This window comes from Rosa chinensis, chromosome 7, assembly GCF_002994745.2.
Source record: "Rosa chinensis cultivar Old Blush chromosome 7, RchiOBHm-V2, whole genome shotgun sequence".
NCBI lineage: Eukaryota > Viridiplantae > Streptophyta > Magnoliopsida > Rosales > Rosaceae > Rosa > Rosa chinensis.
Window position 1 is genome coordinate 22,063,167 of NC_037094.1, and position 26,816 is coordinate 22,089,982.

The 26,816-nt window shown below is 39.1% G+C and overlaps 3 protein-coding genes and 1 long non-coding RNA gene across 8 annotated transcripts; 1 reads left to right on the plus strand and 3 right to left on the minus strand.

The window, feature by feature from the left end:
- Window positions 1-592: 592 nt before the first annotated feature.
- LOC112175427 (cullin-1) lies at window positions 593-4,461 on the minus strand. 4 transcript variants are annotated; one of them, XM_024313104.2, is made up of 3 exons: window positions 4,151-4,461; window positions 3,256-3,299; window positions 593-3,046 (listed from the first exon to the last, which is right to left on the minus strand). In XM_024313104.2, exons 2-3 carry the CDS (start codon window positions 3,269-3,271, stop codon window positions 804-806), a joined length of 2,259 nt encoding a protein of 752 aa, XP_024168872.1. In that variant the 5' UTR covers window positions 3,272-3,299; window positions 4,151-4,461; the 3' UTR covers window positions 593-803. The 4 variants fall into 4 exon arrangements, with proteins under 4 accessions (XP_024168872.1, XP_024168870.1, XP_024168871.1 ...); XM_024313102.2 differs by having other exon boundaries at window positions 593-3,052; XM_024313103.2 differs by having other exon boundaries at window positions 3,256-3,315.
- On the plus strand, window positions 4,405-10,748 carry LOC112175431. Of its 2 annotated transcripts, none has more exons than XR_002926449.2 (7): window positions 4,405-4,534; window positions 5,022-5,657; window positions 5,788-5,890; window positions 7,741-7,818; window positions 8,337-8,406; window positions 10,369-10,497; window positions 10,616-10,748. It is a non-coding gene; the product is annotated as an uncharacterized LOC112175431 (long non-coding RNA). The 2 variants fall into 2 exon arrangements; XR_002926448.2 differs by having other exon boundaries at window positions 4,515-4,782.
- LOC112175429 (RING-H2 finger protein ATL22-like) lies at window positions 7,655-9,951 on the minus strand. The gene is made up of 2 exons (XM_024313106.2): window positions 9,032-9,951; window positions 7,655-8,233 (listed from the first exon to the last, which is right to left on the minus strand). Exons 1-2 carry the CDS (start codon window positions 9,684-9,686, stop codon window positions 7,992-7,994), a joined length of 897 nt encoding a protein of 298 aa, XP_024168874.1. The 5' UTR covers window positions 9,687-9,951; the 3' UTR covers window positions 7,655-7,991.
- Window positions 9,999-11,528, minus strand: LOC112175428 (cullin-1). Its single transcript, XM_024313105.2, has 2 exons — window positions 11,224-11,528; window positions 9,999-11,114 (listed from the first exon to the last, which is right to left on the minus strand). The coding sequence occupies exons 1-2, from the start codon at window positions 11,363-11,365 to the stop codon at window positions 10,285-10,287; spliced, it is 972 nt and encodes a 323-aa protein (XP_024168873.1). The 5' UTR covers window positions 11,366-11,528; the 3' UTR covers window positions 9,999-10,284.
- Window positions 11,529-26,816: the final 15,288 nt, after the last annotated feature.

Sequence of the window (26,816 nt, forward strand, 5' to 3'; positions counted from 1 at the left end):
GCCGTCAATATCACTCAACATGGGTGTGGTTTTTGTTCTGTGATTAACATGGGTGTGGTTTAGTATGGTAGAACAACTCTTTATTGTTACATATCCATTCAGTTTAAAGTTGATTAGTATGTATGACAACAATAGGTTAGCTGAAAGAGAAGAGGTAATGGGTTCTGCATGGGACTGAATGCGAGTATGATAGGCCTTACGCTTTGAGGAACATCACCGAATAAACAAAGGTATTTGCCAGCTCCCTTAGAACTATCTTTGGATAGTGAGAGGTCCCGACTGGGATTGGTACCACCGCACCGAGACCAAATTTGTGTTTCCACAAACAATGAAACCATGGTTACTTTAACAGATAGGTTGGGGGGGGCATGCATGATTAATAACCACAGAACAATTTGTGTTAGTTTGGTCAAAGGCGTGCCCTTTTTCTCCGGTTTACATTCTACCGAGGTTGTTTATTACACCAGTAAGCTTATGGTTTCTCAATCCGTGATTCATGGAATGCCTGTGTCCAACACATAAATCGCCATTTCGTGTAGATTTATGTGTTGGCCACAGAACAAAGAAAGAAAAAAGAGAAAAAGAAAGACAATCTCATCATTTCGTGTAGATCTCCTTTGGGTAAATGTTACAAAACTGGCTGTAATAGGTAATTGAAAAGAAAGTACACTCCCCGTCTGAAGTCATAATTTCTAATAGACATTACTTTACAGCAAATCTAACACTCAAAAGAAACTATAATTACATATATTCCTGAACTTCGACTCTCTATCCCAAGTTATATGAGGAATCCAGCACTTAAATTATGCAAGATACCTGATCATCTTAAGGTTTTCCTTGTCCCTCTCCAGGTAGTCACGGGCGATGAGATCTTCAATGCGCTTCTTAATTGCTCGGATGTCAGGCTTGAACATATGTTCCAACTGCTCGACACACCCCACAACTAATTCATGATGACGCAAAGCTTTACGACTCTTCATTATCCGCACAACTGCAGCATCAATAGCATATCGTTTATCTTTGTCAACATCTTCGATTACCTCCTTCGTTTCATCCACTGGTGGGAGAGGAATCTTAATTCTTCTCATTTTGTGTGTGAACTTAGAGTTGAACTCAAAGGTGTCATTTGGCAAGATAGTGTTTGTATTTGGCTCCTTAACAAGGATCTTGTACTTGGCACATGACAGCGAGTGAAGAATTCTAACCAAGTCATCATGGTTAAGGTTCAACTGAGTGAATATTTCTGAATAGCTCCATCTATCCGCACAATTGAACAACAGCAGGAGAGCAGCCTGGTAGGTGGATGCAACCAATTCAATCACTTTTGCCTCAAACTTCCCAATGATGTTGCAAGTGCCCAATGAGTAAATCCATGTAAGTTTTCTGTTTTTTGTTTTTGTTTCATAGAATCCCTTGAAAACTTCAACACACTTGACAAGTTCTGCAGGAAGGTTAAGATCAAATGATTTATAACTTGGCCAGAAGCCAGTTGTAAGAACAGTGACTGTCAAATCCATCCCAGGATTCACATTTGGATTACTGTGAAGATATTCCTCAAAGCCAGTCCGATTCTCCCGAGCCAATGTCAAATCAGTGACCATCCCCTCCATCTTTGAGGTAAACTGTCCACCACATTGCTGCTTCAGCTTTCCTAAAGTACTCTTTTCAAGGTCCTCATTCGAACTCTGATTAAAAAGTAGCCGACGAGCAAGTTTTTTCCTGTAGAATTCTGCAAAAAGGTTTTTGTCACTGATATAAGGAAGCAGCTTAACAACCTTCTCAAGAGTTTCTTCGACAGCCTCATCACTTGACTTCTCACGGCCACCTGTTTTGAGGATATTATCACATAGTGCTACAAGTAATTCAGCACAAGAACTCCCTGCAACAGTTTTATTGCAAATGAACTCAAAAGCTTCTTTGATAGCCCTGCGAAGGAGAGAGTGGTTCATAAAGCAATCACTGACGTATGCCATAAACTTATCATGCAGCTCGGCTATTTCTTTGACATAAATTTGTTCCCGCATTCCAGATCCATTTGAAGAGTGGTCATTTGCAGCATTTTCAGTCTGTTGGACCAAGGTTATACCTTCAGCAATAACATGCTCTCTAAACAACCTGGCAATCGGTTCCAAGCCTCGTGGAATCTTATTATAAAGTCTATACATCCTTGAAAGATCCTCCACCTGATCATCTCTAAGCAAAGCACGACATCCAGAAATGTCCTTTTCAAGCAGTGGACCTGAATAAACCACTAACAACTCGAATTGTACTTTCTCTATCAGCTTCTGCTCACTACTTGAATGCAGGTAATGAGAAACTCTATCTCTTTCCCTTCTCAAGCATTCCTCTGCCTTCGATATGTACTCTGGACACGAATCCTCCAAAATCCAACTTGATGCTCTACGAGAATAGTACTCAGATGTAGCTTGTAGCATGTGAGCTTCAAAGTCTTCTTCATAAGCATCAGTTTGTCCCATGCCCATTTCAACAAATATATTTACCACATTCTTCAATAGTGCAATGTCAATCTGCTCCCCCTCACGTTCTTGATTAATAATAGCAATAACAGCAGCTCTCACATTAGCCTTCACAGCCCGATAAACCAAATCACGGAAGCGGGTAAGTCCAACTTCCCTTAGCTTAGGAAGTGATCTTCGACAGACAAAGAAACGGTCAAGATAATTAAAGAAGAATGATAGCCACCTCACCATAACCTTATGAGTTTCCCATCTTTTTACAAACTCCAGCAGAAGAAACTCATCATGCTTGTTTCTTAAAGAGGGCAAAACCGCTGAAGTAATGTATTCATCCAATACCTCCCGGTACTTGTCATAAAGTTGCCAAGAATAATCATATGGGGGCTTCTGAGTACACATGTTATAGATAGTTGTGTAAAGCATCATATTTTCTTCTGATGTAAACTGAGACTCTGACAATCCTTCTAGAATTCTCTTCAGCTTTGTGAACCCCTTCTGCATATAGTCCCATCCTTGATCCCACTCGATAACTTCGAGTTCCGTTTTTGTAGTCACAAATATTCCATATCCTGCAACTAGAACGATAGCACTTAAGAGAAGAGTAACAAGTTAAGAATGGAACATGGTTTCTTAAAAATTTGTTACGCGAGTGGTCAAGTTCTACAATCCCTATTCTTTTCTGCGTTGTAAAATATATTAAAGCAAGTTGTACCCTATATTTCCTTGTTTTTCATGGGATTCATATGCTTAATACAAGATGATATCACTAATGCATTACCTGAGTCCCTCGCCATAGTTTGAGAAATCTTCTGTCTTCAGACTCTGTACATCATAAATCCTAATCAGAGCATGAACCTTTGATTAGTTACACACAAAGACATGTCTATATAGGTCTTACCATATTTCTATACAGTCACAAACATTCTCTTATCCTGATGTGTTATAATTCATGTCTACTTACTATTTCATACAAAGGAAATGAAAAGCCAAATAACACTATGCATGTATAAGTCTACTGCTCAGATGAGATCACACATCAGGATCCGTAGCTGTAATGTGAAAAAAAAAAAAAAAAAAACGTTCTTTCGCTAGTTCATTTACATATTAAACCTCACAACCGCAACCCCATCCATGAAAATGGACAGAATTGGCTCCGGAGCAGCAACGGGTCTCACAAAGAAAGATCTGTCTACAAAATTTCTATGTACAGAGACTATAATCCTAAATTGGGCCGCAACTTCATCATCTATTGATAATACCTATTAAAGTTTCTTGCTGTAAACTAATCTTATGCATTTGAAATGCCATTTGCTCATTAGAATTCCAACCTTTTGATTCTGCATAGTGAAATTGCATGGATTTTTTTTTTTTTTTGGTATAGAAAATTGCATGATTATTATAAAGCCCATGCACATAACTACAGCCACATCATTCAAGTCATGTAATTTGTTGACTAACACCAAAGTTACTGCCATGGGAGTTTCCTTATTTCTATCAATTTCATAAAAAACACAAAATGTACAGACCAAAAATAACAATAAAAATCCATTCTTTACAGTACCTTGAGATTTCTACCCATCAAAGCTCATGAAATTCTCCTCAATTTTGCAAAAATAAAATAATTGGGTATCTGATTCATTTCAAATGATAAAAGATGAAAGTAAAGACCTCACCTTTCAGATGTGCTTTGGTGAAGAAGCATTATCCCCGTCTGTTCTGTTTTAGGCTGCGATGAATTGTGACCCAGGTTGATCCCAGATGAGACATCAGGAAGGAGAAAGGAAGAGTTCTCAGAAGCAATAGCTCAATAGGGATGGTGTGTAAATACCCTAACCCAAGCGATCAGTTTTTATATTTCTTTTTTCTATTTTATACCACCCTGTTTTTTTCACTACCCAGTCCTCATTAAAGAAACCAACTTTACCTCCTTGTTTTCAACTCCTTTGTTCTCACTTACAAATATCACAAAGTGGGTCACTTGTACTGTGCAGATCAGAAGGGTTTGTCTTTGTGATGGATGAGGGGTTTTGTTATTGGGTGGCTCTAAACACGTAAAGGTAAATTCTTTTTCCTTTTCACTGTTTGGGAATTTCATAGGGGTCCCTGTTTTGTTTAGTGGATTTCAAGTTTTGTATTGGAAAGCTATAATAACCATTACCCAGGTCCAGATTGTATGTCGTTTTTGCTTGTTAGTTGTCGTTTGCTCTGGTCTTGAGTGGTACAGGAGGGTTTTGCATATTGTTTCTGGGTTTTAATTTTGGCATGGACTGTGATCCGGGGATCGTGTTTTTGAGTCTGAGAGCAGGTGAGTTTGGATGTGGGATTTTGGTGTTTGGTTGTTTCCCACTGCTGTACTTTGTTTTGATGCAGTTGTCATGTTTGATTTTAGAAGGAAAGCAGGTGATTGAGTAATGGGGTTTGTTCAAAATGTGGTCTTGAATTATTCGAAATGCAAATTCAGATTTTAGTGTTAAGCAAAGAAGTTGTCAGATTGGTTTGGCTGATTCTCACTACTTTGCTTGTGGATTTTCATTTGAGTTACAGGGAAAGCAAGTGAAATGGGCAATGGGGGGCTGGGGGTTGTTCAAAATGTTATTTTGGTTGGTGTTGTATGCGCTCAAAAGGTCCGTCTTGCTCTTTGGGTCCATTGAATGATTCAAAAATCCTAATGTTGATGGAGCATTTGCACCTGAGGAAGCAATGGCCATGATCTTGCATCTTCTGAATGAGAAACCAGGAGTAGTAGTATGAATCCAGTCAATTCTACTATGCAAGAATGCCATAGTGTAGCCAAACGACAGAGATAGTACTTTTTCACAACAGTGATATTGTGGACTCCACTGTGGTCAAGTTTTTGATAAGATTGTTTATATGACCAGGTGACACCTTAAGATCAGAAGTGAATTATAGCAGTATTGTTTTTGCAGTCATCCTCATAAACAGGGTGTTCACACTGTTAGGGCCTGAGGCTATTGGCCTCTTACTTGGAAATGAAACCCCAAATTCGTAGCCTCATAACTGCAATTTGGTATTATGCTGTTTCCTGTGAAAGCCTCTATATCAAGGAAGCTGGTACTGAAGAAGATGATTTATTTTTAAGGAGGGCCAGACATGCATGTGGCTTATCAAACTGACTGTGCATTGCTGCTTTGGGAACAGACAGTACCACTGCTAGAAAATGTACACCTCTCTCTCTCTCTCTCTCTCTCTCTCTCTCTCTCTCTCTCTCTCATGATTTTCACTGACTTGTATCCTGCTATACCTCTTCAGTCACTGAGTTGTATTAACTCAAGTATTTGTCTCTTGTAAGATACACCTGCTGCTATTGCACACCACCACAATGATTTCCAGAACAAATGAAGTGGTGGATTCTTCAAATGTGGATGGTTATTCAAAAACAGCAACTGAAACAGGTAGACATATATAGTCTGTTCAAATTCTCTATCTTATGCACATCACCGGAAATTTGGTAGCCAAAGGACCCTTGTAGACCACTTGCTGTTATATAACTTGATTATAGTAGTATATATCATTAACATCAGAACTCATTTTTATTCACTACCCCTGTCAATAACTCAACCCCTCCATCTTTAGGCTTATTATTATTTAATTTTTTTTTTTTTTAATCCCTTCCAAGTGCACCCGGCCTACTCTCCCTTACTGTCAGTGCCTTCCTTTCTGTCTCCATGGGTTCCAATGCTTGCTCCACTATGAATACTAGAATAAATTTCATTTGGTTGTTTTTTTTTTCTTTTTTGTCTTTTGGTAATCTGACACCGCGCAAGGATTTTTATTGGCAAACTTCCAGTGTGATATTTCATTCTTTAGAGTTCTATATAGAAAGAAAAATCTTGTTGGATAATATCTTTCTCTTCATGATTAATATGGGAACATCACTTGCTTAAATTGGAAGTTAAAGTATATAAAGTTTGGTATTAGGGAGTGCTGGGAGAGAGTTGACAGATCCAGATGCAGATCTTTGGGTATGTTTCACTGGTTGGTTGATGTTTGCTCCACTTTAGTTGTAGATCGGTCTTTGTTTTCTCATTTTTGGGCATGGACATGTGCTGTATGCTTCAAGGTTTCGAGTAAAAGCAGCGAGTTTGCAAGCGGGTTTTTGGTGCTTGGCTGTTTGGCTATTTCTCCTTAGTTTCCATTAGGGGTTGTTTCGATCTTTGGTTTGGGGTATAAGGTATTGCAAGTTTCATGCCATTCTAAGAATTTTTAAAGGAATTTTTATGTGATTTTGAAGGGTAAGTAAGTTAGTTGAGAAACAGATTTTGTTCCAGTGTAGTTTTGATGAAGTATCCACTGCATAGGGCATGTCTTGCATTTCAGGTCTATTGAAATTATTGGAGAATCCAAAATCACCAAATGCAGAATCTTTTGTAAGGAAAGAGTTTTCCAATATAATTGGTAAATTGAAGGAAAAGATGTAGAAGAAATGTTGATGATGATGAGAAGGAAAGAATGGCTGCGACATCTGCAGCTGAGGATGCAATTACCATGACCATCCTACTGTTTCTTCAAATCTGAGAAAAGTTCAATTCTGCAAAATGGCTGAGCAGGTGTGGCAACATGATGTCATGATGTAGTAGTTATTTAATGCAGTGGGATGTAATGAGATACAAATGTTAGAGGAATCAATTTGATGACCTAAATATGAGTCTGTTCCATTGTACAATGGGAGTAAAGCCCAAGACAGTTGAGATAATACTTTTTTTCATCATAGTAGTATTGGGGACTTCATAACATAATTCTTTGGATCAAGAAGCTTGATCAAGCAGTTTCATATCATATGTGATGGATTTCAGGACCAAGTCACCTAAAGTGGGAAGCAAATTATGGTAGCTAGTGTTATTCTTGCAGTCTCATGAACAGTGACTACAGGTTAGAGCTGTTGGGCTCTAACTGGAATCTAAACCAAGAATTTAGATTTTGGAGCCCCATAAGTGCAGTTGCTTGTCATGCAGTTTCCATTGAAGATTTATACATCAGGGAAGATGAATATGAAGAAGAAGATAATATTTTGATTTGATCTAAGGAGGGCCACTGGGGCTTATCAAACCGTTTTTGCTTTGGTTTGTGTTGATTGAAGATAAGTTTAGTGCTAGTAGTAGAAAATAAACCACCTCTCTATCTCATTGGCTTTTTTCTTTTGTCACACATTTGCATTATGTTTATAACCTCTCATCTTAGTTCATTGCATTTACTCATAGCACATTTATAGTTTCTAATTAGATGATGCTTACTCTAATTGCAGAGCAAAGCATGCTGGAATAAAATAATGCGGTGACTGCTTCAACTGTGGATGATTATTCAGCAATAGCAACTGAAACAGGTAAAAATGTAGGGTATTTCTATTCTATTACATAACTGAAAAGTCAGTAGCCAAAGGATCCTTAGTAGATAAATGCCTGTTGTGTATTGGCCTGATCTTCTTTCTTTCCATAGGAGGTGTTGTGACATCACAACTGCATCTTAACATGGTGGATATTTTTTTGACTTTAAATCTCATACTTGCACTTTCTGGTTCTTCATGATTTTAATGTCCATAACTGTTTCACACTGACTGTTGCTTTGCTTGAGATCAGCTTCATGATATCTTCCGGTCATATTGGCTCCGTACTCTCCCAGTAGTTTCTCAACCTGAATTTGATTTTCCCCTTGTTTCTGATAATGTAGTTTTCTGGATTGATTCATGTTTACTCTTATAATAACTGCTGCCGCCACGAAAATAAGAATTGCAATACACACTGCATAGATCAAACCACTAGTATTAGAGACTCTTTCTGTGCAAAAATACAAATTCATTGAATAGTATAGAACACTGACAAAAATTCCTTGTTGAGGTGCTAGGAAGGTGGTTAGAAAGGTCAGAAGGGGCACACAGTGAATAGAACAGAAGTTTCCTTCGGTTGTTATATGGGTGAGTGGGTGACCAGTTAGTCAAAGTCTATTTTATCAATTAATCAACTTGATAGTAACATAATATGATTTGTTGGCATTAATTGTAGTAATAAAGAGTGGAACAGATTTCTACTATCTTTGGAATCTTCTATCAGATTCTTCCCTAGTACAATATTTTTTGTTTTTTTTTTATTATACATAAGATTAACAAAAGAAATTAACTAATGAGAAAATTGTTGCTGACATCTGATGTCCTTTTAATATTTCATTTTAATATTTAAACCAACATTTCAGTAGCAATTTCCATTTATTAAAGTGCTGCACTTGATTATTGTATATTCCAGTTCATCATATGTGCATATGCATATTGTCAGTGATTCTGCTACACCTTAGCTAATATTGTTCTAGACTTCTAGCTATATATCATGATTTCTTTTTGGTATTATGTATAGTGCTTTTTTGAAAAGTGAATACTTATGTCCTAAGATATCATATAGTCTCTCCCTCAAAAGTACTTAATGGTTTCTGATCTTGCAAGTTAAGGTTGTTTCCACTTTAATTACCTCCATAATAGTGGAATACTAATTTCCTGAAGAGTTGTGACGGAATGGAAAAAGTAAAAGAAAAAGGAAGATGGAATTTACCTTTAACATGTGCGATAGTGAAGCAATCAGTTTCTTGTTCTGTTTGCGTCTGCAATGACCCGACTTTTGCTTCATGAGAATCTTCATGCCCAAGTAAGTTCCAGGTTAATCCCAGACCGAAGCTATTGTCACCCAGATAGGGACTATACTCAAAAGGAATAGGAACAGTTTTCACCACCCTGCAAGAATTTGGTACAGCGAAAGTAGGCTTAACAGTGTAAACGTGGTAGACAGAGCCACTCAAGCAGGGAACTTCTGTGAAACATTTTGACAGCCTAACCGAACAATTGAGATACGAGTACTCTTTCATGACATAGTAGTATTGAAATGGTGTAAGGGAGAGATTGAGATTAAGAAAGACTCCATGAACACAATTCTTGGGGTCAAGGAGCTCAAGTTTCTTGATATCGTAGGAGATAGATTTCACAACCAAGTCACCATAAGACGGGATGTGGATCGTGGTTCTGTTGTTGCTGCAGTCAAGATCAAATCCAGGGAGACCACAGTGTTGGGGCTGCTGGCTTTTTAATTGGAAAGGAAACCGAATTTTGGGAGCCCCAACAGCACATTTCTTTGTTTTGCAGATTTCACCGGAGGCTTCTGTTTCAAGAAAGATGGAAGTAAAGAAGAGGATGAAGAAGATGAAGGCATGCATAGCTTATTGGCAATGAGAAACACAACTACACACGGGGGTTTCGTCTGGTTGTTATATTAGAAAGAAATGTGATGTAAGGAGAAATTTAATCTTGGAAAAAGTCTAGGATACACAAGAAGACTCCAAGTGGGGAAGACCCAAAAGACTGAAGCTTCTGCCACCTAGAACTAGAAGAATTGAGAGAAAGATTAATGAATTCCCAGTAGATACAAAGAAATGGCTATTCTTGTAAGCTTTAATAGACTTTTGGGTAGAGTGTTTGTTGGGGTTGAATTTTCAGTTAGGAAAATGGGTATTCTTGTGGACTGGTATCTATGGGCACTTTCTTTGCTTCCCCTTACCTTTCCAACACGGCATTAGAGGGTCCATAATTCTTTAATTCTCACTTTATATTGTTTCCTTGGATTAAGTTTGTTGACTTGTAATCCCTTCTAATTCCATGTAATTATCTACTAGATATATTGTAATCAATAAGTATTAACTATATACTGCAAAGAAAGAATTGTCAATAAGCCCTTATTGTAGTCTTCCATGAAAATGATAGAATTAAAATCTTTGTTACACTTGGAAAGCAAATGGGATAGAAATGTCTCCTTCATTACTTTATGTCATTGTTTGCATAAACCACCAGCAACTCATCCTTAACTTTGTTCACCAGCTTCTGCTCACTGCTTGAATGCAGGTAATGAGAAACTCTCTCCCTCTCCATTCTCAAGCATTCATCGACCTTCAACATGTAATCTGGAGAAGAATACTCTAGAACCCAACTCGACGCTTTAAGAGAATAGTAATCGCCAGTGTTTTCCAGCATGTGAGCTTCCAAGTCCTTTTCGTAAGCATCCATTTTCCCATTTCCGATTTCAACAAACATGTCTACCACATTCTTCACTAGCTCTCTATCAATCTGCTCTCCTTCACGTTCTTTGCAGATGAGATCAATCACAGCAACTCTGGCATTAGCATTCACTTCATGATAAACCAAATCACGGAAGGAGATAAGGGCAACTTCATTTAGAGAGGGAAGCGACCTCCTCGTGATGAAGTAGCGATCGAGAAAATGAAAGAAGCGTGACAGCCACCATGCCATAACTTTATGATTTGTCCATCTTTTGACAAGTTCCTGCAGCATCGACTCTTCAGGCTTCTCTCGTAGAGAAGGAAGCACCGTTGAAGTAATGTAAACCTCAAATGTCTCCCGATATTTGTCATAAAGCTGTTGAGAGTAATCATTAAGGGGATCCTGAGTACACAATTTGTAAACAGTCGTGTAGAGATTCATATAATCTTCTGAGCTGAACTGAGTTTCTGGCATCCCTTCTACGATCCTCTTCAACTTTGTGATCCCCTTCTGCAGAAACTCCCATCCTTCATCAAACTCGATGAAATTGCGATCCGTCGATGTGAAAAGAACTGTTCCATATTCCCCAGCTACAACAAAAATGCAGTAAGGAGAGGGAGTATGCATGGTTTGTTGACAATACTCAGCAATATGTAAAATGAATTGAAAAAGAATAAAATAAAAGAAGATGACATTTACGTTTGACATGACAGTCCCTTTGTTCTGCTTTAGGCAGCTGTAGTGGAGTCTGACCTTCTTGCAATGTTGTGTGGTTTCCATTGGAGGCCATTGTATCAAGAAAGATGGAATCAAAAAGGATGAAGAAGATGAAGAGATGCATAGGCAATGAGGAGTGAAAGGTGCAACATAGAAATATAATATTATATATAATGACCACAAAGAAAAGTCAGTCTAGCACACCCAAGTAGACTTCAAGTTTCCAAGTGGGGGATGAAGCCTCGATTTCCAGTTAGGGGAAGGCACATTGAAGAAGCAGGGACCAGGAATAATTGAAAGCTTGGTTGGGATTTGAGACCCACCATTAACCAATCAAACTGCAGCTTGGTGCTGACTAATGATTTTTTTGGACAAACAAAGCCTAGGTCTGGGAGAGGCTGCTCCCAACTAAGGCCCAGTTGAACTAACACCCACGCCCAATTCAGCAGCTGACTGCAAGTATATTAATAGGAGTGGACAGAGCCCACTAGTTCCAAGATTTCCCAGCTTGAAGAACTTGAAGACATCCGTTGATGACCGCTTCTAGACTAGTATTTCTCCCTTATGCTCGTTAGTGTACTGGTGAATCCATAGGCCCCACCGTGGTGGCCGAACAAGTGTTAATTCGGTTACCTGCTTATAAAGACTTTTGAGATTGTTGGGGTTTGAACTTGGGTGGAAGCAGAGAGTGGTCCGGCGTGCAGATTTTTCAAATTCGATTTTGAAACCGTTGCACAGGTTTCAGTTGTTGCTTCTGGGCAGTGGCCTCAGGGCAATGTGGTGACATTTCCCTGTGTCAGGGCTAGTAGAAACTCCTGTACGAGCCTTTGTAGAACTACTTGGTCTAAACGTACCACAATGGCTTGATTGGCGTTTGGAGTCAGATAGAATAAATTACCTAAGAGGCAAGAAGATCTGTTAGCATAGACTACCCTGCACTAATATTGTCTAAACAGAGTAGTTGTTCATTGTACTATCTTGGTGTTTGGAGTCGGGTAGAATAAATTACCTAAGAGGCAAGGAGATCTGTTAGCATAGACTACTTTGTGCTAATATTGTCTAAACAGAATAGTTGTTTATTGTACTATTTTTACACATGATTCAAAGTCATACAAATGTTATTAACTCTTTCATTCATTTAAAAAAAAAAAAAAAAAAAAAAAAACCACACCACAAGACTTTAAAATAGGCCAGCTCCAAATGGAGCAACTACAACAACACACTACTACAAAATAAAAACACACAACACTCATCACACAACATAACCAAAAATCTGCTATTGTGTGTTAACACAAACTCTATCATAAAACGATACAAATCTATTTCTGTTGTGTGAATGCAAGGAAATTGAAAATTTTTTTTTAGGAAGACATTGCACAACTGAGTTAAGGATTTTCTGTTGTGTAAATGTGAGGCCTAGAATGGAGGGAAATGAGCATATGATTCCCTCCTAGAACGAGCTCAACAAAATGCAATTTGAACTATACACACAACAGTTTTTGTTATCTGTTGTAAAACGAACTGTTGTATGAATTTTGAAAAATCCCACTAGGCACACCTAGTGCAATTTGTGCTCTGTACAACAGATTGTCATTGTTCTGTTGTCTGAGCATGGAAGAAAATTGCATAGCGCGGCAAAGTTTCAATTTGATGAAACCTATGTAGGCAGAAGCGGCAAATTTTCCCTCCTAGCCTGCTTTGTCATTATACTCTCACACAATAGTCATTTTTATCTGTTGTTGGAGAAACTTGAGAAAAATTGAACTCTCCCACCAAACAACTTAATTGAAGCCCGACAACCACTCTTATTCATTTCCTTTCCCCAATTACTCCCACCAAGCCCGACAATCGCGTACTCTTACTTAGCTCCTTTCAATTCAAAACAGAAACTCATGTACTCTTACTCGAAACTGAATCCAAAATAGCCCGCAACCAAAGGGAAGAATTAAACCCTTAAAATCAAACCCTAGAAATCAAACCCATTTCTCTACTAAGATCCCTACTACAATTTGGATATCGATTTGGAAAATTAGGGCTTCGATACAATGTTCTTCAGGTTCGTAGATCTAAGGTCTGTTTCAGTTTTCTATGTTTTCTGAATGAAAGAGTTAGTGATTACAACGAATTGAGGGTTTGTTTTTTCAGGGTTCGGTTCTAATGGTGGACTGAGGTTTACTCGTTGCTGCTTTGGAATTTCTTTCCCCAAAAAGGTTTGTTCTTCTTTCTGGTTTCTTCTTCTTCTTCTTCTTCTTCTTCTTCTTCTTCTTCTTCTTCTTCTTCTTCTTCTTCTTCTTCTTCTTCTTCTTCTTCTTCTGCTTGGGATAATGTAAGTGGATTTGTGCAGATTTCAGTCTGTCTTGACCATCAACCACCATTATCTCTCTTTGTCAGACTGTTACTTCACCGGTCGATGTTATCAAGAGCTGATTCGAGGTCTGCTTTACTTCTCTGGTGAAATTTGGGTTTTTTTTGCAAGAACGTTCTTGGGTTTGTTCTTCTTTCAGCTGGGTTTCTCTAGGTTTATAGGAAAAAGTTTAAGAGGCTGTTATCCTCTCTCACAGTCTCTCGCGGCAGATTTCGGATTTGGATCTCTCTCACTCCGACAAAAGGTTTGTTTATAGAAAAAACTTTATCTTTGTTCAAATGATTCCTGGGTTTAGTGGGTATAGTGCTAAAGGTTGAAACTTTATGTATTGTTCTTCGATTTTCTTGTTTCTCTGTGTAATTTGAAGTTCAAATTGTGGGTAATTGCAATTTTGTTTCTCTGGGTTTATAGGAAAAAGTTTAAGCTTATTTTTTTAGTTAAGTCTTTACCAGAATTATGGGTAATGTTGTGAGCAAGAAGACGATCTCTCTAAGGATGAGTTTAGCCTACAGTCATTGGCAGCTTCATTACCAAATTCATTGAGCATGTTGTGCATGTGGGGTGAGGTCGGATTCAAAGATGGGAAGGCTATCACCATTCAAATTGAGGCTGAAGTGTTTGGATGTGAATGGAAAACATTTATACTAGGACAAGACGTGCACAGAATTGCAACCATGAGAGAATTAACTGGTAACTGCATAGTCATATACCAGAGGTAAATTTCATGAATCTATTTCTATTAAGTACCAAAAGTTCTCTGATTGGTGTATCAATGTGAATAATCTGTTGTTGGATTCAAATTGGTGTATATGCTTGTAATTACACTACTACAAAAAGTTAATCACACAACACTAATCACACAACGGAATAGAAATCATCTGTTGTGTGTTGAAGTAAACTTTATTGCACAACGGTGTTTGTTATATTCTGTTGTGTGAATGCCAACAAAGTGAAAACTTTTTTTATCAAAACTACATTGCACAATGGAAATGAAGTAATGTCTGTCGTCTGAGTCTTAAAAAATTTAGCGGCAGATTTCCCTCCACTTTGGAGTCTTGGTTGGCTCTTGAAACACTGAAAGTTGGGCTACTAGGACAACGGGTTTTACTATTTCCGTTGTGTGATTGAAAAACTAGGCATCAAAGTTTGTGGAAGCTTGCTTGAATGTCTTCCCCTAGATAAGCCTAGTGCAAGCTGTTGTAATTGTACAACAGGTTTAAGATTTTCTGTTGTGTGAAGATGGAACTGGGCGGCAACATTTTGAGCTAAAATTCTGAAAGCGCCATGTTTCCCTCCATGATTTCACATTATGATTTTTAGTGCTGCACTCAGACAACGGTTGGTGAGGTTTCTGTTGTGTGAATAACTTTGAATTTTTTGCTAGGTTTAATTGCCATGCCACATCATGTCCAAAAGGGAAAAGAAAGAAAACAAAACCTAGCTAACTAGCCTCTCGACCCTCTCTCTCGACAGAAAACATCTCGACCTCTCAGGTTTTGAACCCTCTTGACCCTCTCTCTCTCAATTAGATTTAGATTGTTGTCCTTCACCATCCTCCTCCGCCTAAAATGTCTGCGGTGCCCCTAATTCATTTTTTCTCTCTGAAAAATTGGGATTATGGTTTTTTGCTGAATCCCCAAATTGTGCTGAAGAGATTGGCGGTGGTTTGGGTTGGGCAAACTAAAGACCATCTCGCTTCAATTTGTCATCAGTCCCTTCAATTTCAAGTCCTTCACCTCCATTAGTCCATCGTTTCCTTCTCTCTTTCACCGGTTATTCTCTTAGCTGAGCCTTCCTCTCTCAAGCTTTCACTTCCATTTCCTAATCCTATTTCTATTAGACTCATAAAATTCCTCAATCTCTGAAGAGCTCATTTTGATTTCAATTTTTATCAGGACGCGAACAATCTCAGACACGCTCTCAAATACTCGGCTCAGATGCTCTTCGAGCTCCGAATCTCGAGGCTCTCTCCCTCACTCCTCTATTCTGTTCACGAGTCATGGTGGGTCGAGCCCTGAATTCCGACCACCTTGGACAGTCCATACGAGCCGGTGACCGTGTCACTAGACCTCAATTTGCTGGACAGAGATCCCAGAGTTAGCCGCTGTGGTATGGGCTTCGAGCCGAGCAAATTACGATTCAATTTCGATATCCTGGATTATAGGTTTGTTTTTGGTAAGCAAGCTTGGAGATTTGATTTTGTGGTTGGATTTGAGAATTGGAGATTTTTTTAGATTTTGAATTTTTTGGTTATTCATTGATTTTTGTAGCAGGACCATATAGAGGAAGCTGAGAAATCATTTGTTATGCAAAGCTGAGGTATGCACCAACACATGAGTCTGAAGCTTTATTTCTTTATTTATTTTGATTTATGTCTGTTTGTTTGTTTGACAGAAGTATGAATACTCTTTTCTTTTGTTTTGGTATTGTAATAAGGAGTGATAAGTGTGGGTACACTTTGTTGTAAGTTGAGGAAATTTTCTGAATTGAGACTTCATTAGAAAGGATTTCTAGGGATTTATCTTTTTGTTTAATATTCTGTTATATCTTTGTACCATTTGTGAACTGGGTCTTGTGTCTTTGAAGATTTGTGACTGGATTTTTTCTATTTGAATTCAAAAGTTTAGTCATCGTGTTGGAAGGGAGTGTGAAAAGAGAAGAGGTAATCGTTCACAGCGACAGTTGCGTTATCATTCATCTACTCAAAAAAGGTAATCGTTGGTGACTTCCTCTTCCGTCTTAATCTGGTAATTGTTTAAGTATATTGGTATTGAGAGAGATTGATGAGAGAATTGTGTATCATTATAGAGAATAGGAGCCCTATATATAGGGATTACAAAGTGCATAATCTAATGTTACAAGGAATACCAATCCGTGTAGGATTGGGAAATCTAGAACCTTCTCTCCTATTCCTATTCCTAGTTTGATAAGGCACACTAAACTTGATTTTCCTTCAACACTCCCCCTTGTGCCGCTCAAACTTGGTGGTGACGCTTCATCCGTTGCCTCGTTAAAAACCTTGCCAGGTAACAAAAACCCTGTGGGACAAAAATAATCCTGGTCGAAGGACAAAAAGAGCACAACACGTCCTTCACTCTTCGAGATCGAACATGTAGACATCATAACTCCCCCTGATGTCGATATCTCCCCCTGATTGCTACAATCGTGGGAGTTCGGATAACTTTCTCAATCCGATGCTCTTCACATGTTTCTCGAAGGTGGATTTAGGTAACGACTTAGTGAATAAGTCCGCTACATTATCCTCTGATCGGATTTGATTCACTTCAATCTTTAGAAGTGATTGTTGTTGCTGATTAAAAAAGAACTTAGGCGATATATGCTTGGTGTTGTCGCCCTTGATGAAACCTAACTTCATTTGTTCAATACAAGCTGCATTATCCTCATAAATGCATGTAGGTTCATCTGTGGTAGACTTCAAACCACAACTTCCTTGAATGTGTCGAATTACAGACCTTAGCCATACACATTCACGTACAGCTTCATGTAGAGCAATAATCTCTGCATGATTTGAGGAAGTAGCAACAAGGGTTTGTTTCGTAGACCTCCAAGATATCGCAGTGCTTCCCATGGTAAAGACATAACCTGTTTGGGAGCGACCTTTGTGAGGGTCAGAGAGGTACCCTGCATCAGCAAAACCCATCAAGACATCATCGTCGTTTTGATGGAGGGAGATAGGAGAATGCCGGCCACCATGAGCGGTGGCGGCGCCGGCGGCGGCAACATGGCCGGCGGCCATTCCATGGACGGGGGCGTTTTGCCTCTTGGGGTCCAATCCCAATTTTCCGTCATTCCTTTTCTCTCTGTAGGGATAGAATAGGCCCATATCAATCGTACCTCTTAGGTATCGAAAGATGGTCTTTACACCAATCCAATGGCGGCGTGTTGGCGCAGAGCTGTGTCGAGCTAACAAGTTCACTGTGAATGAGATGTCCGGTCTTGTGCATTGAGCTAAGTACAATAATGCGCCTATTGCACTTAAATAGGGCACTTCGGCCTCTAGGGGTTCTTCGTCCTCATCCCTTGGACGAAACGGATCTTTTCCGGGCTCAAGACTACGGCCGATCATGGGAGTACTCGTAGGCTTTGCTTTATCTTCATTAAAGCGCCTTAGAATTTTCTGAGTATATGCAGACTGATGGATCAAAATCCCATCACTACAGTGCTCGAGTTCTATACCGAGACAAAACCGTGTTTTCCCAAGATCTTTCATCTCAAATTCGGATTTCAAGTAATTAGCAGTTTCCTTTAACTCATCCAGAGTTCCAATTAGGTTCATGTCATCGACATAAACTGCTACGATTGCAAATCCGGAACTTGTTCTTTTAATGAACACGCATGGGCATATTTCATTGTTAATATATCCCTTCCCAATCAAGTAGTCACTTAGACGGTTATACCACATCCGTCCAGATTGTTTTAATCCATATAGTGAGCGTTTTAATCTTATTGAAAACGCGCTCCGTGGTTTAGAGCCACTTGATTTGGGTAATTGAAGTCCATCTGGAACCTTCATATATATCTCTGAATCTAGATCCCCATAGAGATATGCTGTAACCACATCCATAAGCTGCATGTCAAGTTTTTCGGAAACTACCAAACTGACAAGGTAGCGGAACGTTATAGTGTCCATTACGGGAGAATATGTCTCCTCGTAGTCGATTCCAGGGCGTTGTGAGAAACCTTGCGCCACAAGGCGGGCTTTATATCTTACCACCTCATTTTTCTCATTACGCTTTCTAACAAAGACCCATTTATGGCCAACAGGCTTTACACTTGGGGGTGTCTGCGTTACAGGCCCAAATACCTGTCTCTTTGTTAGTGAATCCAATTCAACCTGGATCGCATCTTTCCATTTAGGCCAATCTGCTCTTCGTTGACATTCTTCAACAGAGCGCGGTTCGATATCATCATATTCTATAATCCCTTTCGCAATATGATATGCAAATGCATCATCAATTGCCATAGAATTTCTATCCATCATCTCATGTACACTAGTGTAATTTATGGAGATCTCTCTATTCTCTGGAGTTGGTTCTGACATTGGAGCGTCCCCCAATGATGTCTCTTGGACATAACCATAATCCGGAATATTCTCATGAGATGGATTATTTATATCGATGATTAATGGATTATTCTGTGCCAAACTCGCTTTCTTTCTTGGGCGAGAATCCATCGAACCTATGGGCCTCCCGCGCTTCCTGGCAGGAGCCGTGGGCCTAGCCATAACGTCACCATCATTGAGAGATGGGACGTTGGTGCCATGCTCATGCACTCTTGAGTTGGCGTCATGTCCTCTACTTTTAGGGACATCAATCCTTGCAGGCACGTTTGCAGCAGGTATGTGTGATCTCGTCACTTTAGCGATATCAGAAAACGCATCAGGCATCGATTCTGCTACGTTCTGAAGATCGAGAATTCTCCGCACTTCAATTTCAGACTGTGCAGTTCGGGGATCAAGATGAGACAGAGTGGGGACAGACCACGACAATTCCGGTCGTTCCTGTTGAACATTGATGTTCTTATCTCCCCCTAACGATGGGAAGACTGTCTCATCGAAGTGACAATCCGCAAATCTTGCGGTAAAGAGATCGCCTGTCAAGGGTTCTATGTAGCGGATAATCGTTGGAGAATCATATCCAACATAAATGCCTAATCGTCTTTGAGGACCCATTTTGGTGCGCTGTGGAGGCGCAATTGGCACATAAACTGCGCACCCAAATATGCGTAAGTGGGAGACATTAGGCTCATACCCAGTCACCATCTGGGACGCAGAAAAGGGTTGAGTGGCAGTGGGCCTCAGACGAATAAGCACAGCTGCATGCAATATTGCATAGCCCCAAGCAGAAATAGGGAGATTGGTGCGCATGACCAATGCCCTAGCGACCATTTGTAGTCGTTTAATGGCGGCTTCTGCGAGACCATTTTGGGTGTGAACATGAGGAACAGGATGTTCAACATCAATCCCAATGGACATGCAATAATCATCAAAAGTCTTTGATGTAAACTCTCCAGCATTGTCTAATCTTATAGACTTAATAGGATGATCAGGGTGGTGAGCCCTTAACTTAATTATTTGTGCTAGGAGTTTAGCAAATGCAGCGTTCCTAGTGGACAATAACATGACATGTGACCAGCGTGTCGATGCATCAACCAATACCATAAAATATCGAAATGGTCCGCATGATGGTTGAATAGGTCCACAAATATCACCTTGGATTCTTTGCAAGAATGGTATATTTTCTTTGGTGTCCTTTGCATAGGATGGTCTCGATCCTAACTTTGCTAAAGAGCAGGCTTTGCAGAACGAATAATGGGCTTTAGAAATAACCAATGAGGATTTTGGTTGAGCCATGAAGTCACTTTTGACTTTAGAAGCAGAAATTGGAGTCAGGGGAGCAGGGGTGGCGTCAAAGCCACCCTGGAGCCGCAGGGGGATGGCGGCGCCGGCTAGTGGTGGCCGGACTTGAAGGGGGAAGGCGCCGTGAGGCGCAGGTGCTCTTCCTTGATCCAAATTTCGATTTTTACTTCCTTTCGTTCTGAAAAAGGGATGTCCGTGTGAAGTCTTTAATATATGGATCATCATGTCACGACCTGGGTGTCCCAAACGGTCGTGCCAAAGCCTATATGTGTCGGAATCCCATAAATCATCTCTCATGACATGGTTGGATTCAATGACTCGAATAGTGGTTGCATACAACCCACTAGAGCGACACATAAGTTTCTCTAAGACTCGTTTATGTCCGTAGTCATTAGAGGTGATGCAAAGGAACTCTTGTCCATTCTCACAATGTGTTTCCACATGAAAACCATTGGCTCTTATATCTTTGAAGCTCAATAGGGTTCTTCCTGCCCTAGGAGCATAAAGAGCTTCGGTGACATTCAAAGTAGTGCCATTAGGCAACATAAATTGAGCTGGTCCTCGACCATGAATCAATTGAGATGGTCCAGCCATCGTAGTCACAGAAGATCGAGTAGGCGCCATCCATAGGAATAGCTGCCTGTTTCGAAGGATGGTATGTGTAGTGGCACTATCCACGAGGCATTCGAGCTCTCCGGGAAACATACTGAAAAATAATAAAGTTCGAATTTAGAATATGTCCAAGACATTTGAATAAAATAAGTCGATACTTTATTAATGATAGCCAATGATTACATCAAAATTTCTTGACTAAAATCTAATCCAATATAGAATCAAATAGTAGACGAATCGTAGTCACTTAATCCGTTCGGTAATTTCAATTTGGTTGTGACCAGGTAAGGTAAGGCGAGATTTTGGTGGAGCGTTGCTCACTTTTTAAAACCGTTCTCTCAGATCAAACCTTGCCTAGACATCACAAGTACTCTTGAGTACGCCTAGAGGGAAAAAAATGAATACAATAAGTCATTTTATTGATTTAGGGCATAATTGCCATTACATAATTCTTGGAAAAGTAACGGACTATACTAATCAAAATCTGCAGCATCTTTGTGCAATTCTTTGTCAGATTTGAAGTCCGCTATGGTGAGATTGACGTCGGCATCATCACCATCTTCTTCTATATTTTCGGCAAAATTGGCTTCATGCTCTCTGAAGTCTCTAAATGCCTTATAATGCGCAGCCAATTGTTTGCTTGCGTTGCATTGTTTGAACCAGTGCTCACTAGATCCACATCGATGACACATGTCATTGTGATTTCCTCCCTTTAATTGAGGTGCATTGTTTGCACTTGGGTGGCGTCCCCCATAGGAGTTGGCGCCATTCCCACGGCCCTGGGTGGTTCCTCCATGTCCTGGAGCCCCACGGCCTCCTCTCCCACGTTGCCATGTATTGCCACGTGATCGTCCTTCATTCTGACGAGTACCTTCCTTTGTAGGGCGGTTATATGGACCAGAACGTCCGTTGTGTCCCTTATTCTTAGGGTTCCGCTCCTTGCGCCCTCCTTTGGGTGCATTATTATAATTCGCCTCATGAACGCTCTTAGTTCCGATAGGCCTTGAATTATAATTCTTCACGAGGATATTATCATGCTTTTCAGCTACAGACATAATAGTAATGAGCTGATGAAATCTCGTGATCCGTCTAGTATCAAATTCCCTTCGATATTGCTTTGAGAGCAAAATTGCTGAGACGGGGAAGGTGGAGAGAGTTTTCTCAATTAGTTCTTGCTCTGTGACGGGTTGTCCACAGAACCCCAACATGGTTTTGAGGCGTAGAACTTCTGAATTATATTCAGCTACAGACTTGAAGTCGGCGAATCGTAGATTGCCCCATTGAACTTTCAAGTCAGGGAGGAGGGTATCCTTGATATTACCAAATCGCTCTTCTAGCGCGACCCATAATTCTCTAGCATCCTTGATTGCCATGTACTCCAGTCGGAGTGATTTATCCATGTGGCGCCTCATCAAGATGAGGGCGGTGGCATTGTTCGTAGCCGTACGCTCAAATATGAGAGTAGGATTAGGAGCTTGAATTAAGGGTAGGATCCCTTTTGAAGTGAGGTGGTGCTCAACATCCGTGGCCCAACTATGATATTCCGAGCCAGTTGAGGTAAGTGCAGGAAAGTCAAGTTTCGACATCCTGAAATAAGAAGAAGAAATATATTAGTTTCGGAGTTAAAACTTCCACGACAACTAAATATTAAGATTTCCGAGCTATGCTACCAAGAAATCGATTTCCAAGAAAATTGGATTAGACCGAAACAATGATGTTTATAAGGTCATAAATCGATGCTTGCGGACGCTCTTAGTCCGAAGTCTTACGAACGCTCTTAGTTCGTTAATTGCGTGAATCCCCACGATTCCGCATTGAATCGAACCCACGTTCTATGAAAGGTGGGATGAAGAAGAAGGGAGGTTTTTAAGTCCCCGAGAAAAAGAAAGAATTTCAATTTAGGAACTTTAAAACTTACGCTATTGGATACTTACTTGTTGGTTTTGAATCACGCGCGTGTCGGTGCAGGCGTGATGGAGCGAAGGTTTGCAGCGGTGTCGGATTGGGGCTGCAGTGATATTGTAGCGGCAACAAGTTGCAGTAGGTGAGAAAAGGAGCTGCTGATGTAGGTGCGCTGTAGGGGCACGACCGAGATGCAGGGGTAGTGATGCAGGGCTGCAGACGCGCGGGCGTGTGGACAAGCAGCAGCGTGCGCAGGGGCGCGGGGCTGCAGGGCAGCGACGCAGGGGCGTGTGGCTGTAGGTGCAGCGCGCAGGGCAGCAGGGGCTGTAGGTGCAGCGCGCAGGGCAGCAGGGGCTGCTGCGATGTGGTAGGGCTAGCTCGGGCTAGGTGGCTTCGGCAGATTTTGGTTTTTGCTTTGTGGCTAGAGTCGTGCTGATAACGTGTTTAAGTATATTGGTATTGAGAGAGATTGATGAGAGAATTGTGTATCATTATAGAGAATAGGAGCCCTATATATAGGGATTACAAAGTGCATAATCTAATGTTACAAGGAATACCAATCCGTGTAGGATTGGGAAATCTAGAACCTTCTCTCCTATTCCTATTCCTAGTTTGATAAGGCACACTAAACTTGATTTTCCTTCAACAGTAATTACCTTTGTATGGGCTGCCTTTCCATAGGTATTTCCTACACGCTAACTATTGAATTTGAAGTTTGTATACATATATATACACACAAAATTTTATATGTGTGTGTGTGTATTATAATAATAATCATCGTCATCAACTCATTCCTTTTGGTGTTTATTGATGATACTTGCCAACTCTTTGTTTTCTAAACAAAATTGACGATCGAAAGATAGACAGGGAAAAAAAGAGAGAGAGAGAACAATTTTTCTTCTCTTTGTTAAATCTGAAATTTTAGAGTCTGTGATTTTGATCTGTTGTTGGGCATCTGTCCCACCTTCTTCTTCATGAGCAGAGTTTCAATGCTGAAGAAGGTATAACTAATGATGAAATTGACGACTTATACAGTATACTTAATGGACTACTTTGTTTATTCGTCTCCTGTGATGATGAAGTCATATGGTTTGTTTCTTTGTGAATGGTTTCTATGCCTTTGTTGTGTGATCAAACTGCTTTGGTGGAAACAGAAAGTGCCTTCTAGGTGATTGAGCAAACAAGAAAAAGACAATTTTGTGTCTTTCTTTGTTTGGGCATCGTTACTCAGACACATTGCTGTCTAAGTTAATCAGGTAATTAAATCTGTCTTTCTCTTGGATTTATGGTTTTTCTTCTCAGTTCAGATGAATTTCTTTTCTCAAATTCAGTGGTCTTCAGACACATATTTTCATTTTTTTCGTTTTCGATTATTTGTGATTTTGTAAAATTTGTTCTTAGTTTGTTACACTATTCTGCACCTTCTTACATATGGTTTCTATTTGATCTATAGTATCAGATTTCTATTTGATGTATTTACTATACATTAATAATTATTTCTTGCATATTTGATTTATGAGTTTAATTCTAAAATTTGAACCGTTGTGAATACGAAACTCAACTACAATGTTATGGTATACATCTTTGCTTTATCAGATTCCTTCTCAAATAAATATAGATATATTAAACACCTTCTTTATAGAATTCAAACCTCAGCTACACAAAATATGTATCTAAATATGAACATTAGTGTTACTGTTATTCCACTGCTGAAGTTTAGTAATAGCAGCAGCAGCAGAAACTGCTAGATTCATCTACTCTTATTCAATTTTTCTTCCATTAGTAAACACGGGGGGAAGACTAAGAAGAAAACATAGAGGATTAGCATAGAAGTAATCAAGGCAAAGACAGACTTAATGATTCAAATGGTATACTTGAGTGTCACTATTAATATATATATATATATATATATATATATGGAAACTTTGAAATGCTTAATGCACTTAAGATAAAGGTTTAAAGGCAGTAACATCTCTTTTTACTTATCTCTGATTTTATTATGATTTTTTATGTAGGTGTTGAAACACTGAAACAATATACATTGCTCAATTTTGGAACTTGCTTCTGTGAGTACTCTGACCTCCAATTTGTAATTTGTAACAGTACAAATTTAAACTTTTGAAAGTTATATCAGTTCATAACGAATGAACTTTATTTGTTATTGGAATTCTGTAGAGATTGATTGTCCTCTTGGTTGGGGTAGGTCTTAGTATGTATAGTAAGTTTAACTTGGGTTTGGACTACTATGCTGAAATGTGTACTTCAGACATTAAGTTTGGCTTCAAATGCATATGTTAATAATAGTTTTTATGATACTCCAAGTTTTTACTGTGTTTTAAATAGAGTATCGGCTATATCTATAGACATACTAATATCAGCGAGAATAGCTATAGCATCAAATGAAAGAGTAAAGTAAAACAAATGAAAGAGATCTGGTTCTTAATCTGATTTTGGGCAGCCAATCATAGAATCAATCATACGGTTATTTCACTGATGTTGAAAGATTTTAGTTTTCGTTACCCTGTATTGCATGAATACAAGGGAAAATACTTTCATCATTGTATATTTTATCTTTCTCAATATTCGAAAGAGGAGTTTTTTTGGTCGAGTTTTTGTGTAAAATAGTTAAATTCTCAAAAAATTGAATGCAAATGGTTTGATTTTCAGTTGCAAAAATTTTTATAGTGGAATTCGTATTGATGCTTTGAACTATGATTTTGCAGGTTAGTGTGTCTATGCTTAAAGGAAGCAGCTTCTTTGTTGTTTGAGTGATTTAGAATTCGGGTAAGTTGCTATGTGTAATCATGGTGCATTATGTTTTCACTATTGAACGACATACTGCAAATTGAATTTAAATATATATTTGGACTGCTTTTTAATAGTTAAATTCTGTGAAATTCTAGGATAAGATCAATTCTAAATTCTTCTATATCATGAATGTATGTAGAGATTGTTCCCTACCCATTTCACTTCAATGTTCACCTTTTTCTGCTATTGTTTTATTAACTTCTGTATACTTCAGTTTTGTTTGAATCAATTTTATGCATCTGTGATTATTGGAAACGTTGAAATTCAAAAAGTATAAACCATGTGTTTCACAATTGCAGCAACCAAAAGATTCATTAGTTTTCTTCCTAACCAAATCTTAACTGAAATAGAACAGTTTAACCAATGATTAATATTGTTTCAAAATTATTGTTTAGTGTTTAGGGTATTTTAAAATTAAGAATTAGGTGAGAGCCAGTGAAGGCAGCCATGCTAATATTTCCACTTTTTTTCATCTCTATCTCTTTTTAAGTCAATGAATTTGTGTTTTGGTGTGTGAAGCTATTAATTCCTTCATTGCTAAAGTGACGGCTTATAATCTGATCGTTCACATATATTTCAAATACCATATCTGATTACTCATGTTTATTTACCTCTGTATATTGGGTTGCTGAATTAAAAGTTTGGTATGATGCAGTCTATTAAGAGATTTGGGATACAACCAATGATTTTCTTAAACTCTGTATAGTTTTCTTATCAATTCTTCGAATTATTGGGTTTTGATATGGGGAGGAAGGGGACGAGTTTGGGTGGTGGGTAAGAATGATTTTCTGAGTTTCCGCGATTTATAATTAATCTTCTGAAAACTGAAGCTATGAAAGTTCAACTTTTCTGTTTGGTTAGTGAAGATTGGACCTAAATGGTGGAACTATCAAGATTCGGTCTCTGTTTGATTAGTGAAAAGTAGAGCTATGAATTTGCTTGCCTTTCCTTTTTACTATCATTTTAAAATAACAAGATTGATTTTGAATAGGATGAGTAAAAATGAGATGGTTGACTGCAGCCTACGTTTATCAAACTATTTTTGCATATGATAGGGGTGGACACTCTGGATGTTACAAGCTTATAAACAAATTTCATTCTCTTTGGTATTTTTGGAAGTGTAATCTGTATGTGTGAGTGAGTGTTTATAAATTGTTAGAAGCACAATGTAATATGTTCAGATATGCTGTACGTACTTTGATAGAGTATCTGATAGTTATCTAGTCTGCCTCTTTTACCAATCCTCAAGATCTCATTATATGTTTTATTGATCTGCCATGTTTTTTTTTTTATAATGCAGAAATATGATGCTTGCAACTGCTGCAACTGCCCTTGGCATCCAAGTTGGGTGTGGATTCAGGCCTAAGATTCCATGTAGGAGATGAATGTAGAGCTATGAGGGGGGTGCATAATCACAGGCCATATTACTTTCTTATATGCAGAAATATGATGCTGACCCAGCGGCAAAGGCAGCTGCTGCAACTGTCCTGGGCATCCAAGTTGGATGTG